At 35.9% G+C, this 16129-nt stretch overlaps 1 protein-coding gene across 2 annotated transcripts in view; it reads right to left on the reverse strand.

The window, feature by feature from the left end:
- PPP2R3A (protein phosphatase 2 regulatory subunit B''alpha) overlaps window positions 1-16129 on the reverse strand; it is a 211811-nt gene that overhangs the window by 56207 nt on the left and 139475 nt on the right. For both annotated transcript variants that reach the window (XM_061194632.1, XM_061194633.1), the window contains 2 exons: window positions 15506-15554; window positions 14957-15046 (listed from right to left, as the gene is read on the reverse strand). In XM_061194632.1, the coding sequence (XP_061050615.1) occupies window positions 14957-15046; window positions 15506-15554 (139 nt within the window). The remainder of the gene's footprint in view (window positions 1-14956; window positions 15047-15505; window positions 15555-16129) is intronic.

Raw genomic sequence — 16129 nt, forward strand, 5'->3', positions numbered from 1 at the left:
ATGTGTGTTCTTGGCACCTTTGAAAAAGATCAATTGACCAGGGACTTCACTGGTGGCACAGTGGTTAAGAATCTGCCTGCCAATGCAGCGGACATGGGTTTGAGCCCTGGTCCGGGAATATCCCACATGCTGTGGAGCAACTAAGCCCGTGCGCCATAACTACTGAGCCTGTGCTCTAGAGCCTGCGTGCCACAACTAGTGAGCCCGCATGCCGCAACTACTGAAGCCCTCACGCCTAGAGCCTGTGTTCCACAACAAAAGAAGCCACCAAATTAGAAGCCTGTGCACCACAACAAAGAGTAGCCACTGCATGCAACAACAAAGACCCACACAGCCAAAAAAAAAAAAGATCAATTGACCATAAATGTATGGATTTATTTCTGGGTTCTCTACTCTGTTCCATTAGTATATATGTCTGTTTTTATGCCAGTACTATGCTGTTTTATTATAGCTTTGTAGTATATTTTGAAATCAGGTAGTGTGATGCCTCCAGCTTTGTTTTTGTTAACATTGCTTCATGTTCTTTTCTAGTACCATATGAATTTTAGAATTGTTCTTCTATTTTTGTAAAAATGTCATTGGAATTTTGATAGTTATTACACTGACTCTGTAGATCACTTTGAGTAGCATGGATATTTTAACAATATTCTTCCAACTCATGAAGATGGGATATCTTTCCATTTTCTTCTGTCCTCTTCATATTCTTTCATTAAGATTTTATATATTTCAGTGTACAGATCTTTAATCTTCTTGGTTAAATGTATTCCTATGTGCTTTATTTCATTTGATGCCCACACGGGCTTTCTCTAGTTGCAGCGAGTGGGGGCTACTCTTCGTTGTGGTGTGCGGGCTTCTCATTGCAGTGGCTTCTCTTGTTGTGGAGCACGGGCTCTGCACACGCAGGCTTCAGTAGTTGTGGCACACGTGCTCAGTAGTTGTGGCTCGCGGGCTCCAGAGTGCAGGCTCAGTAGTTGTGGCTCATGGGCCCAGTTGCTCCGCGGCATGTGGGATCCTCCCAGAACAGGGCTTGAACCCGTGTCCCCTGCATTGGCAGGCAGACTCTCAACCACTGTGCCACCATGGAAGCCCAAAATCTGTTATGTTTTAACTTTTCCTCCTGTCACATTTTATGTTGTTGATGTCACAATTTATAACTCATGGATTGTGTATTCACTATAAAATTACTGTAGTTACAGTTAAATTCTTTTGCCTTTTAACTTTTATAGCAGAGTTAAAAGTGATTTATGCATCATCCTTATAGTATTAAAATATTCTGTACTTGACTATATTCTTGCTTTTACAGTGAGTTTTATAATTTCTATGTTTTTATGTTAGTTGGCATCCTTTAAGGAAAGGTTGAAGAACTCTCTTTAGCATTTCTTGTAAGGCAGGTCTAGTGATGATGAACTCCCACAGATTTTGTCTGGGGAAGTTTTTATCTCTCCTTTATTTCTGAACTCTAGCCTTGCCAAGCATAGCATTTTTGGTTGACAGTTTTTTCTTTCAGCAGTTTGAATATATCATGCCACTCTTTCCTGGTTTGCAAAGTGTATGCTAAGAAATACAGTGCTGGTCTTATAAGAGTTCCCTTGTATGTGATGAGTTGGTTTTCTCCTGCTGATTTCAAAATTGTCTTTGACTTGAGAATTTGATTGTAATGTGCTATGGTGAAGATCTCTTAATATTTTTATCTATTTGAGGTTCCTTGGGCTACATGGATCTGGATGTTCATTTCCCTCTCCAGATTAGGGAAGTTTTCTGTCATTATTTCTTTAAATAAGTTTTCTGCCCTTTTCTCTTTCTTTGTTCCCTCTGGGACTCCCATAATGCATATATTGTTTATTTTCATGGTCTTCTGTAAGTCCTGGAGGCTTTTCATTCTTTTTTCTCTGATTGGGTAATTTCAATTGACCTGTTTTCATGCTCACTGATTCTTTCTTTTGTTTAATTGCTCTGTTGTTGAGGCTTTCTATAGAATTTTTCAGTGCAGTAATTTTGTTCTTTTGTTTTAGAATTTCTGTTTGGTTCATTTTTATGATTTCTCTTTGTTGAACTTCTCATTTTCTTCATGTATTGTTTCCCTGATTTTGCTTAGTTGTCTGTGTTCTTTTGTAGCTCACTGAGATCCTTTAAGATGATTATTTTGAATTCTTTGTCAGGCAATTCACAGATCTCAATTTCTTTAGGGTAAGTTATTGGTGTTTTATTTTGTTCCTTTCACTGTGTCATGCTTCCCTGATTATTTGTGATTCTTGTCACATTGCATTGGTGTTTCTGCCTCTGAAGAAGTAGGCATTTATTTCAGTATTTACAGACTGGCTTTGGCAGGGAAATCCTTTCACCAGTCTCCTTATTCAGAGATTTTGGACAGGTTGTCTAGTGGGGGTCTGTGAGCAGGTTTACTGCTGGAGTACTTGGGTAGGCTGCTCAGGTACCTGGGTCAGCAGGTGAGTGGGGCCTGTGCCTGGGTCCATGGGCGCTGACATGGTAATAGGTGGGTCTTGAGCCTAATCCTGTAGGGACTGGCCTAGTGCTGGGATGGGCCTGTGGTACCTGAAACCTGAATCTGCAAGGGTGAGTCTGGATCCTGGGTCTCTGGGAGTTGGCCAGTGTTGAGGTCTACTGGGGTTTGTTGGAACCTGGGTTTCCAGGGTTGGTTTGGCAGTGGGATGAGTCTGAGGCCACAGGGGCTGGCTTGGTGCTGGGTGAGTCTGGAGGATGGGTTGGCAATATCCTACCTGGAGTCTGGGGTTGCAGGGGCTGGCCTGGTGCTGGGGTGAGCCTGGAACTCGAATACAGGGGTGAGTCTGGAGCCTGGGGACACGGGGGCTGAACTGGTGCTGAGGTGGGCCCGAAGGTTGGGTCTTTTGGTGCTGCCCTGGAATCCTTAGCTCTTGTGAAGGTATTTTTGTTCATGGATAGTTGTTCAATTGGTATTTCTGTTAGGGGATGAGCAATGGAAACTTATATCTCACCCCCTTGCTGCCATCACTCTCTTATGGCTGAATTTTAAAATTACCATGTAAATCTTATATTTCAATTTCTAGTTATGTTGGACTTTTTGGATTGGCTTTCTAATTTTCACATCTTGTCTCTATATTATATTACTTCAATTTTGGGGTTCTTTTTGGGAGGTCTACCTAGCTTTATCTTCTGAACATTAGTTTTTTTTCCCCTGCTATCATAATTTTGATTTTCCAGAGTTCTTTTTTGGTTCCATGAATGTTTCTTTTATAAAAAGTACCATTCTGTTCATGTTCTATGAATTTCATTTTTTCTCTTATCTCTGAGGCTACTAGTAACAGTGTATTTGTTGTTTTTGCTGAAGGTTTCTTCTCCCTGAATTCTGTTTCATCCAAGTTACTTTCCCCCCACTTCTATCTGTTTGGTCTCTATCTTTTATGTAAGAAGCTTTACTTAGGTATTTACTGATCCTTTGTTCTCTGCTCATATTTAAGAGTAGATGCTAAAAAGCTGACTGGAAGTTCTGGCTTATGGGTTTGTTGACTCTGAGCTTTACTGTAAAATGATCTGCCTGGGTTCTTTCCTTGGGGCTGAGCCAATGTCAAATTTTCAGGTCTTTATTCTTGGGTTGGCCAGATTCTCCAGAAAAGCATCTTTTTGTCTCCTGCCTAGAGGTTCAGGACAGGTTGCCTAGATTCTGAAAGTTGAGTAAGGAATGAAGACTGGGCATCTTAGCTTTCAGTAAGCATACACTCATTTCATCTGTTTTCAATACGGTAGCCCTACCTTCAATTGTGCCCAGTGCTCCCCAGTCCAGAGGCCCTCTATTTTATACTCTTGAGGGAATAAAGCACCAGTCTCCTGCCTGGGTAGAGGAGATGATCTGGAGATCAGCTGTTTCCTTAAAGAAACTTTCTATAAACTCTCCTCACTTTTGGTTCTATCTTTATCCCACCCCTACTTCCAATGTTCCCGGTACCCCAAAGTCCTGACTGTTTGGAGGTTTTTGCGATATATCCAGTTGCTTCTTTGTCTTTTCCTATGGTGGCTTAGGTTTCAGGTAGTGTGCTAAATTTATTTACTTTCTGGTTTCCAAATCCTTATTTTTTTCTCCTTTTTTCCTTTGTTATTATGGATTTATTCCTTAAGAAAATCTCTGTACTGTCATTTTAGTGGAATTTCAAGAGGGACTAAAAGTACTATATGTGGGTAAGTTGCTATCTTCATTCAGAAGCTTACCCACACTTTACTATGGCCACTTTATCATTTAGCAATGTCACTTATAGTAGCAAGTATAGCCATGTCACTAATTCATCATAGAATATGAAGCTAATAGCATTAATTGGTAACAGGGAACACTATTTTTCTATAAAGACCCACTGATTCACGGTAATTTAAAACTTCTCAAGAGAAGGTTCTAAGAGACTCTTGGTTAAATTACCATTTGTAGGCCTTAAGCTATACTGAGAAACTCTATACACTTAATGGTTTTAAAAAATCTCTTTTGAGGAGAAAAAGATGAAAATAACTAAGGTATGACTATTAATTGTTTTCAAGTAAGTCACACTAAGATCTGTAATGCACCTGTATTCCAAAAGATAAAGTTTACATTACTGCAACAAATTAAACTGTAATACTTGCAAAATTCTTTTCAGAAATCTATTTTTAAAATTGTACCAGCTTGATGTTTAACATTACCATCAAAGAACAGAGGAGACATTCACTGGAGCCAATGAACATGAGGTAATAGAGTTTGGCTGTCATATCACATCTACTCTCAGGGTTTTAATACTGCCCCACTTTGAAACATGATTTCATGATTTGTGATTGTGAGAAAAACCTTGAGGAGACAGACCTGATTTCTTGACTGTGAGAAAAACCTTGAGGGCACAGACTTCATGAGCAGAAGGCTACAATAAATGTGGTAATATGTGGCTCTTTTACCACTGTATCATTACTCTTTAAGTAATAATGTTTTGAATAGTACAAAAAGAAGCAGTAGACTGTCCTCTGGTCTTTAAGGCCTCTTGGTGTCTTGAAATTCCTTCTTACTTATCTTAGGATAATAGAAATTAGGACAATAGGAAGGAAGTACCTCTTGATTTTGGCAATTATCTAATAGGACTTTAGTGAAAAGCAACTTATTTTACTGAGAAATATAAACTAAAGTCAGTTGCATTTTCAATTAAGAACTAAGATAAAAGAGTCTATAAAATAAATAAAGCTAAACCATATACTTCAGTTCTTTGTAATAGCTCATGAAAGAAAAACAAAGCTAGAACACAAAGAAAGAGACGAATAAACTGCCTCAATATTTGCCAAAGTCACATAAGAGCTGCCTTTAAATATAATGTTTGAAAGAATATCGTGTAGTAGATGAATCTGATGTAATTCTGTGAGTATTAAAGAGCATAAAAAGGATCAATACACAAAGAAGAGAAAATGTTTTAAGGCTCAGAGCTGGAAAAATAAAATCATATACCTCAGTAGATAGCTATTTGTCCCTGGAAGTTTAGAAGCAGGGGCTACTGGATGGTTAAATACTTATAGGACATGTTCAGAGGGAATTTTCTTATTGAAAGTAATAGATACTCTCTAAAGTTTTTTCCAATGCAGATTTAATTTTTTTTCTTTCCTCTGTTCTTTTTAACAAAGGTAATATTTTCTTAGGTCTAGAAGTAATGACTATTCATTGCAAGAAAACTGGAAAACAGAAAAGCACACAAAAGGAGTAACTACCCAGAGAGAACCAGTGTTAAATTTTTGCTATATTTGCCACCAATTTTTGGGTTTAAAGCATAATTATATTCATTAAAGACTGTATTTGTACAATTATAGACATAAACAAGATTACCTTTTGGCCTTGTTCGCAGGCTGAATGAAATTAACTTCTGGACCAGAAATGTCTTATCCCTGATATAAACTCCTATAAGCTATTGCAGAAACAAGTTACGGGGAACTTCGTTATTACTTAGGGATTAACTAAATGTATATTCCTTTGTATATTCAGTATACATATTTTAGCACCTACTACCTTCAAAGGCACTGGCCTAGTGTCCTCAGACATAAAGGTGAATGAGATAGTTGCTGGAGAGGACACCTAGTCAGAAGACCAAGGTAGAAGCAGAACGTGATAAATAGCCAGACCAGAGGGGTGGTTAAAGGACATACCAAAAGAGGGTTGGTTGCAAGAGCCTGTCCACAAAAAATAATCTATCCAAAGACACTTTCCATATCTAACCCTGACAGGACCAGGCACAGGAAAGACTCAAGATCACAATTTTTTACGTAGTATTTTACACAGCACTTATCACACTTCAGTGAGTATATTACTTCTTTCATGAAATACATTTTTTCTACCCATGTCATTCGTAAGCCACAAATCTGATTTCTACTACGTTTTAAATAAGTGTTTGATTTTGATGTATAGATATTTTCTTCATTACTTTAAAACTGAGGTTTAACTGTCTTCTGATCACATTCTGCTTTTGTAAGATAATGTGAAGCACTGAGAACAAATACTCTGGGTGCCTAGTAAGTGCTAGTAGAAGCCAAGGAGACAAATTAGGCCAATGCCTAATTTTGAGTCTCTTAAGCAATAAGGAATTTCAGGACACCAAGAGAACACTCTTTTAGGGATTCCATAGCCTAGTTGGTAAGAAGACAGACATGCAAACATGCTGTCTCACATGATAGGCCATACATTATAGTGATAAACAGTCCAGAATTTGGAGTGATACAGACCTGGACTTGAATCCAAGCTAGGTCACTTTGTAGGTGTGCAATCTCTCAGAGCGTCTGTTTCCTCAACTGTAAAATGGGAACACTGACACCTAAACTCATAGTGATATGAAGATTAAACAAGCCATCATATATGAAACAGTTGTTACCTGGCAAAGAATAAAGCCTCAGCAACATGTTAGCTGTTAGGCAGGAGAAAGGCAACATGCAAGGCAGAAAAGGGGCACAAAAGAAAGCTTTTGACTTAAAAACCTCTTTTGGCAATATTTCTATAAGTAAAGATCCACTTTTGTATCTCAAGATATGAAAAGTTGATCTGAAGGGTTCTGCTTCTGGTAATGATGAACTAAGTGTTTTGGATTAACCCTCCCACTGAGAAAATCTGCAGTAAAATTCCTTTTTGAAGGCACTGGACTATTAACAGGGCAGTGAAGAACTATGGTGTCCAGATGTAGAAGGAAATCCAGAAAGGAGGAGCCTAGCATTTGTGAACATCTTTCCCTTGGGGCATCTGCTGATTTTGGAAGAGGGGCCTGAGAGGTTGAGAAGTTGAGCTTTCACTTGCTAGTATTCTGTTAATGATTTTTGGGTCTATCTTCATGAGGGATGTTGGTCTGTAGTTTTATTTTCTTGTATGTGTCTGTCTGGTTTTGGTATCAAGGTAATGCTGGTTTCATAAAATAAGCTGGAAACTGTTCCCTCCTTTTCTATTTTCTGGAAGAAGTAGTACAGAATTTGATATTTCTTCTTCAGATGTTTGGAAGAATACAGTAGTGAAATTATCTGGGCTGAGAGATTTCTTTTTCAGAAAGTTTTAAACTATGAATTCAATTTTCTTTAATAGACACAAGACTATTCAGGTTATGTATTTCTCCTTGGACAACTTTTGCTAACTTGTGACTTTAATGGAATTGGTCCATTTCATTTAAGTCACCACATTTACGTGTGTTTATGTCATTCATAGTATTCCTTTATCTTCTGAATATCTAATTTCTCTTGATACATTCTTTTGGACCCAAGGATTACTTAGAATTGTGTTGTTTAATTTCCAGTCATCCTTCTCTTATTGATTTTTACATTAATTCCATTATGGTCAGAGAATATACTTTGTATTATCTCAACTCTTCTTCTTTTTAAACAGCTTTATTGAGATATATTTCCCATATCATACAATTCATCCATCTAAAATGTATAGTCAAATGCTTTTTAGTATATCCATAGAGTTGTATAACCATCACCACAATTAACTTTTATCACGTCCAAAAAGAAACTCCATACCTAGTAGCACTTATACGTCATTCCCTGCCCCACCCCTGCCTCTTCAGGTCCCTCATGGCCTAGGCAACTACTAACGTACCTTCTGTATCTATAGATTTACCTATTTTGGACAACTCATATAAATGTATTCATACAATATGTAGTCTTTTGTGATTGATGTCTTTTAATCTGCATAATGTTTTCAAGATTCAACTATGTTGTAGTATGTAGTACTTCATATTTTTTTATTGCTGAATATTAGATTATATGGATGTATCACATTTGTTTTTCCATTCATTAATTGATAGACATTTGGGTGTTCCCATATTTTGGCTACTGAAAATAGTGATGCTATGAAACTTGTATGGGTGTACAAGTTTTTGTTTGGATATGTTTTCATTTCTCTTGGGTATATTCCTAGCAGTGGAATTTCTGGGTCATATGGTAACACTATAACCATTTGAGGAACTGTCAGTGTTTTCCATATTGGCTGCTGCATTTTACATTCCCAATAGCAGTGTATGAGGGTTCCCATTTCTCCACATCTTTGCCAACACTTGTTTATTATCTGACTTTTTATTCATAGCTATCCCAGTGGGTGTAAAGTGGTATCTCACTGTGGTTTTGATTTGCATTTCTTTGATGATAGTGATATCAAGAATCTTGTTATGTGCTTATTGGCTGTATAGATATCTTCTTTGGAGAAATGTCTATTCAGATCCTTTGCTCATTTTAAAATTGAGTAATCTGTCTTTTTATTATTGAGTTGTGTTATTTATATATTCTAGATACAAGTTATGTATCAGATATATCATCTAAAAATATTTTCTCCCATGATGTGGGTTATCCTTTATATTCTTGATGTTGTTTTTTGAAGCATAAATTTTTAAAATTTTGATGAAGTCCAATTCATTCATTTTTTTCTTTTGTTGTTTGTGGTTTTGGTGTCATCTAAGAAACTGCATCTAACCAAGGTCGTGAAAATTTACTCCTATACTTTCTTCTGAAAGTTTTTATAGTTTTAGCTCTTACATTTAGGTCTGTGATCCATTTGAGCTAATTTTTTTGTATAACATGAGGTAGGGGTCCAAATTCATTCTTTTGCATGTGGATATCCAGTGTCCAGCACCACTTGTTACAAGACATTTTTTCCCCCATTGAATTGTGTCTTAAGATCCTTGTTGAAAATCAGTTACCATAAATGTGAGGATTTACTTCTGGACTCCTAATTCAATTCCATTTATCTGTATGTCTGTCTTTATGCTAGTATTATATGGTCTTTACCTCAGCTTTGTATATTTTGAAATCCGAAAGTATGAGTCCTATAATCTTATTCTTTTTCAAGATTGTTTTGGTTACCCTGATCCTTTTGTTTTTTCATATGAATTCAAGATACATTTCCATTATTGCAAAAACAACAACAAAAAAGTAGCTGAGATTTTGTTAGGAATTGCTTTGAATCTACAGATCAGTTTGGGGAGTATTGCCATGCTAACAATATTAAGCCTTCTGATCCATGAACATGGGATATCTTTGTTTCATTTAGATCTTCCTTAGTTTCTTTCAACAATATTTTATAGTTCTCACAGTATAAGTTTTATGCTTCTTTTGTTAAATTTATTCCTAGGTATTTTATTCTTTTTGCTGCTATTATAAATGGAATTATTTTCTAAATTTCATTTTTGGATTTTTCATTGTTCATGCACAGAAACAACTGATTTTTGTAAACTGATATTATGTATTATATCAATCTTGTAAACTGATTTTGTAAATTGAAATTAACCTTTATTAAGTTCTAACAGTTTCTTGGTTGATTTCTTAGGATTTCCTGTATATAATATCATATTTAAATTTACAGTTTTTGGGACTTCCCTGGTGGCGCAGTGGTTAAGAATCCGCCTGCCAACACAGGGGACACAGGTTCGAACCCTGGTCCAGGAAGATCCTACATGCTGCAGAGCAACTAAGCCCGTGTGCCACAACTACTGAGCCTGTGCTCTACAGCCCGCAAGCCACAACTACTGAGTCTGTGTGCCACTACTACTGAAGCTCACAAGCCTACAGCCCGTGCCCTGCAACGAGAAGCCCGCACACGGCAACAAAGAGTAGCCCCCGCTCGCCGCAACTAGAGAAAGCCTGCGCACAGCAACGGAGACCCAACACAGCCAAAAATAAATAAATTAATAAATTTAAAAGGTTACATTAAAAAATAATTTTCCTTCTTCCTTTCCAATTTGTAAGCTTTTTATTTCATTTTCTTGCCTGATAATCCTGTCTAGGATCCAGTGTTGAATAGAGCAGACATCCTTGTCTTTTTCCTGATCTTAGGAAAATAGCATTCAAACTTTCACCATTAACTAGTTGTTAGCTGTAGGTTTTTCATAGATATGCTTTATCTGGTCAAGGAAATTCCTGTCCATGTTTAATCTGTGTTTTTTTTGTTTTTTTTTAAATCATGAAGCAATGTTGAACTTTTTCAACTGCTTTTTCTGAGACTACTGGGCTGATCATGTGGTTTTTATCCTTTGTTCTATTAATATGATGTGTTACATTGCTTGGTTTTTAGATGGTAAACTAACCTTGCATTTTTGGGATAAGTCTCACTTAGTCATGGTATATAATCTTTTTCATATTTTGCTACATTAAGTTTCCTAATTTTGTTGAGTATTTTTGTATCTATATTCATAAAGGATAGTGGTTTACAGTTTTCTTGTAATGTTTTGTCTGGTTTTGGTATCTGGGTAATACTGGCCTTATAAAATGAATTTGGAAGTGTTCCTTCCTCTTTTATTTTTTCAAAGAGTTTGTAAAAAACTGTTATTTTTTAAAAAGTGTTTGGTAGCATCCTTTAGTGAAGCCACCTCAGCCCGGGACTGTTTTTCTTATTCAGATTTTAAATTTCTTCTTGAACCAGTTCAGTAGTTTGGCTCTCTCTAGGAATTTGTTCATTTTGTCTAAGTTACCTAATTTGTTAGCATAAAGTTGTTATATATAATATATATATATACTATAATCCTTTTCATTCCTTTATGGTCAGTAGTTATGTTCCCTCTTAATTCTGACCTTAATAATTTGTATGTTCTTTTTTTTTTGATCAGTATAGCTAAAGCCTTATCAACATTACTGATATTTTCAAAAGAACTGAATTTTGGCTCCACTGACTTTCTCTACTGTTTTCCTATTCTCTCATTTATCAATTTTAATCTTTATTTTTTTTTCTGTTTGCTATACTTCATTTGCTCTTGTTTCCCAGTGTCTAAAAGTGGAAGGTTAGGTTATTGATTTAAGACATTTCTTCTTTTTCAATAGATGGATTTACAGCTTCATCCCATAAGTCTTGGTATACTATGTTTTCCTTTTTGTTCATCTTAAAGTTTTGGTATGTTGTTCCTTCATTTTCCTTCATTTCAAATTATTTCCTAATTTCCTTTAGGTATGCTTCTTTGATCCATTGGTTATTTAAGCAGTGTGTTGTTTCTGCATATTTGTGAATCCTCAAATTTCTTTCTGTTAATTTTATTCCATTGTGGTCAGAGAACATAATTTGTGTAATTTCACTTATTATATTTTTTGAGGCTATTATATGGCCCACCACATACTCTATCCTGGAGAATGTTCCATGTGCACTTGAGAAGAATATATTGATATATTCGGCTGTTCTTAGGTGGGGAGTTCTATAGATATGTGTTAGGTCCAGTTGATTTATAGTTTTGTTTATAGTGTTGTTCATGACTTTTATTTCCTTGTTGATCTTCTTCCTGACTGTCCATCACTGAAAGTGGGGTACTGAAGTCTCCAAATATTGTTGAATTATTTACTTCTCCTTGCAATTCTGTCAGTTTTTGTTTCATGTATTTTTAGGGTTCTGTGTTGTTACGTGCATACATGTTTGTAATGTCTTTCTGTTGGATTGACTCTTTTATGAAATAGAATGTCCTTGTCTCTAGTAACAATTTTTGTTTTGAAGTCTATGTCCTCTGATATTTATATAGCCACTCCAGGTTTCTTATGATTGTTGTTTGCATGGCATATCTTGATCCTTCCTTTTCCTTTTTTCCCCCCTTGTATCTTTAAATCTAATCTGTGTCTCATATAGACAGCACAGAATTGTATCCAAAAAACGTTTTTTTTTTTGATCCAGTCTGAAAATCTCTGCGTTTTGATGAAACGATTAATCCATTCACATTTAATGTTATTATTGTTATAGTTGGACTTATGTCTGCCATTTTACTTTTTGTTTTTTATGTGTCTTGGAGTTTTTCCTCTGTTTTTCCTTTATTGCTTTCTTTTACATTTAAGTGAATATTTTCTAAGTGGGACACTTTAACTCTTTTAATGATTTTTTTTTACTATGTATTTTTGAGTTAGTTTCCTGCTGTTTGCTCTAGGGCTTACCATATACATTTTAACTTCTTAGAATTCCTTCAGATTTATACTTAATTCCTGTGAGGTACTGAAACACTCCTATATAACTATTCCCTCATCCCTCTTTTTTATGCTATTGTTATATATATCACACCTCTATATACTACAAACCCAATAATACATTGTCCTAATTATTACAGTATATAATTTATGTTTTTTAAAGAAGCTGATAGAAGAAAGGCAAGCAAGTATATATTCATGTTTGTTATATAAAGCTTCTTTATTATCATTTATATCATTTGTTCCTATGGGATAATAGGAGGAAAAGATGGGAAGTATTTGAGAAAAGCTTTTTCATAATTAAGTAAATATGAAAGATAAAAGATTGAAATTGAGAGGGTTAACAGAACACCAAAAAGGCAAGAAACGGAAAAATGCACAGTCTTCAAACCTTCGGAAATTTAGGTAATTAAAACCATCTAAACATTCAAAATAATGGATTAATGGTAAATTATAAACATGCACACTTACTGGCATAGAAATATACTCTTACGTGAAGAAGTGTGTCACAAAACTGTATACTAAATGATACAATGATTTCTCACTTGGTGCAGAGAGAAAGAGAGAGGAGGAGGAGTGAAAGGAGGGGATGGAGGGGAATGACGAGGGCGGAGGAGGATGAGGTAGGAGGACATATACCAAAATGTTAACTATGGGTCAAGGAATTATGAATGAATTTTATATTAAGGTTTCTGAATGTATGTATTTTTAAATTTTTAATACTTAATGTATATTTGTGATAAAACGATAAACTTAAAAAATTAATCCAGCAGAAATGAGCAAAAAACATGAAAAGGCAAGTCACCTAAGATGAAATAAAAATGGCCAAAAATGTATGAAAAAAATTCAGCCTCGGGACTTCCCTGGTGGCACAGTGGTTAAGAATCCTGCTGCTAATTCAGGGGACACGGGTTCAATCCCTGGTCTGGGAAGATCCCACGTTGCTTAGAGCAACTAAGCCTGTGTGCCACAACTACTGAGCCTGTGCACCACAACTACTGAAGCCTGCATGCCCTAGAGCCTGTGTGCTGCAACTACTGAGCCCATGTGCTGCAACTACTGAAGCCCGCGCACCCTAGGACCTGTGCGCCGCAACTACTGAAGCCCACACGCTGCAACTACTGAGCCTGCGTGCTGCAACTACTGAAGCCCACATGCCTAGAGCCCATGCTCTGCAACAAGAGAAGCCGTCACAATGAGAAGCCTGCGCAGTGCAACAAAGAGTAGCCCCCGCTCACCACAACTAGAGAAAGCCCGCATGCTGCAATGAAGACCCAAAGCAGCCAAAAAAAAAAAAATTTATGTCTTAAAAAAAAAATTCAGCCTCACTAGCAATCAAAGAAATGCAAAAAAGATAATACTGAATTCTTATCAAATTCGAAAATATTTTTAAGAGGAAGATACCTAGTGTGAATAAGGGTTATAGGAAATATGCTCAATACTTTATTGATAAAGGTATAAAATGATACAGTTTTTCTGAAAATCAATTTAATAGTTTTTATAAATGCTCTTAAAAATGTCTACACCCTTTAACCTAGCAATTCCTTTCCTGGGGAATTTATTTTAAGGAAAAATATAGTGGATGTTACAACTATTTAGCTAAAACTACTAGAGGATATTAGGAGGTAACATTCCAAGGGATTAAATCTAATCCTATGGAATTAATTAACCTACATGTCCAAAGAGTATGTAAAAGTTTATATGAAAAAGACTGTACAACACATACCAATTTTTAAGTGTCTTTTTCTGAGTGTTAGAATTATCAGTATTAAAATTTATTTTCTTCTGCTTTAGCCATGTTTTCTAAGTTGTCTACAATGAACAACAAATTACTATCTTTGAAATGGACAACATGCTGCTCATGAAATAAATTAGCTTTATTTCCATTTCAATGATTTCCAAACCATATATCCAACATTTAGATAACTTTTTGAACTAACATGCAGACAGCTGCGTCAGTAATACCAGCAAGCAGCATCAGGGACTGCAGACTCTCCCTCCCTTGGTACTGAGCAGAAGCTATGTGCAGGACACTGTGTTACACAAGCTAGGAATAAAAAGAAGAGAAGGATACAAAAATCTATGTCCCTCTATTCTTTTTATTCCTAGCTTGTGTAACACAGTGTTACAGAGGTGTAAGAAACAGATGGATAAACTCACAGCGACAAATCAAGGTATGCCAAGGAAAGGGAGAAATGATTCTAACCGGGAGAATGAGGGCGTGTTCTCATATACTAGTCATCCACAATTTGCTCTTCTTTCCTCTCCAATTTACTACTGAACAAGGAATATCATGAAACAACTAAAATCCACAGTATCTATCCCCGTATTCCATATAAATGCTTAATATCCTTCAGGGCCAGCTCACATGTCACTTCACCTTTGTTTGCAGGGGTAAGAGCACTTCTCTTGATACATTGTGGCTGTGCATTCAGTCTGAGGGCAGAGACTAAATCAAACCCATCTTGGCACCCCTAGTTGAGCTGGCATTCACTAGGTATACATCATGAATTTTTCAAGCTTTGCTCATGTGTTTAACATCTTGGCAAAGGAAACTCAGAAGTCATACCTGGTGGGGTTCCTTTTGTCTTCCTCAGAAATCAAAAACCAAACAAAATCTGCATAGCTCATTCTTCCCTCCTTCTGTACTGTTTTTCCCCTGAAGAAAACACATGGTTATAAAGTTTCCTGAGCAATTACTCAGATAAATTTAGTACTATGAGAGACTAAGAAATAAAGTAACATTTCTTTGGAAATTAAGTTAAAAATAAATAGAATGCTGGAAACCTCACAAAGGGCAACCCCTTCCATTGCCTATCTTATTTTCAAATGCCTAGAGAATGAAATCAGAAAGCATTTGCAGATATGAAGAAAGAAATCTGGTTTCTAATTTGAATACAAATAATCAGCAGGTTAAATACTGTTACCTGTATTTAGATAAAGGACTAATGCCCATATATTAAAGAATTACCGCCGTCTTGTATGAAGCCACAACTGCATGTTTTGTAGGGTATTATCTGACCTACAGCACTGACAAATTATGCAGGAAGCCTTACTAAAATGACATTGTTAAAGTATTACTTGTAGTTCATTTTAAAACTCAGATGCTTTTTCTTACCTTGTTACTGCCCCAGAGAATATCCTTTCAATAATCCTGTTTGATGAAGCTAAATGTAAATAAAAAGCACAAAGCTAGTTAAAACATGCTCCAAAAGGCAATATTTTTGGCAAATTTATTTTCAATTAGCCACAAGCTAAAACTTAATAATCTTCCATGATGAGAATATGAGTAGTTAAATTTTTACTTATGTATAACTGATACTTTTTGAAAGTAGGAATTTGAGATGGCTTAATCAATCAATCATTTAAAAAAGAACGGGCAAATGGATGTGCCTGACAGCTGGGATATATTAATATAGTTGAGCGTCGAATTGGTTCTGAATATCCTGACAACTAAGACAAAAATGTACAAAATTTGTATTGATTTTGTTATCTAATGAGACAAGACAACTTTTCCCCTAAAACAAGACAGATTTTATCCTAGCATTAAATTCAAGGGGGGGAACTGATTGTTGGGGAATTTGAGTAAAACAATGGAGAACTGTTTTTCAGGTAGAATTTTACAGAAGATACCAAAACATACCACAAATACTTTTCTTATATTCTCATCCTATAAAAATCCAGGATATAACATGATACAACATGCAATTTTTAAATAAATTCCATCAGTAAGTTTTATACA

The sequence above is a fragment of the Eubalaena glacialis genome, chromosome 6 (genome assembly GCF_028564815.1).
Source record: "Eubalaena glacialis isolate mEubGla1 chromosome 6, mEubGla1.1.hap2.+ XY, whole genome shotgun sequence".
Taxonomy (NCBI): domain Eukaryota; kingdom Metazoa; phylum Chordata; class Mammalia; order Artiodactyla; family Balaenidae; genus Eubalaena; species Eubalaena glacialis.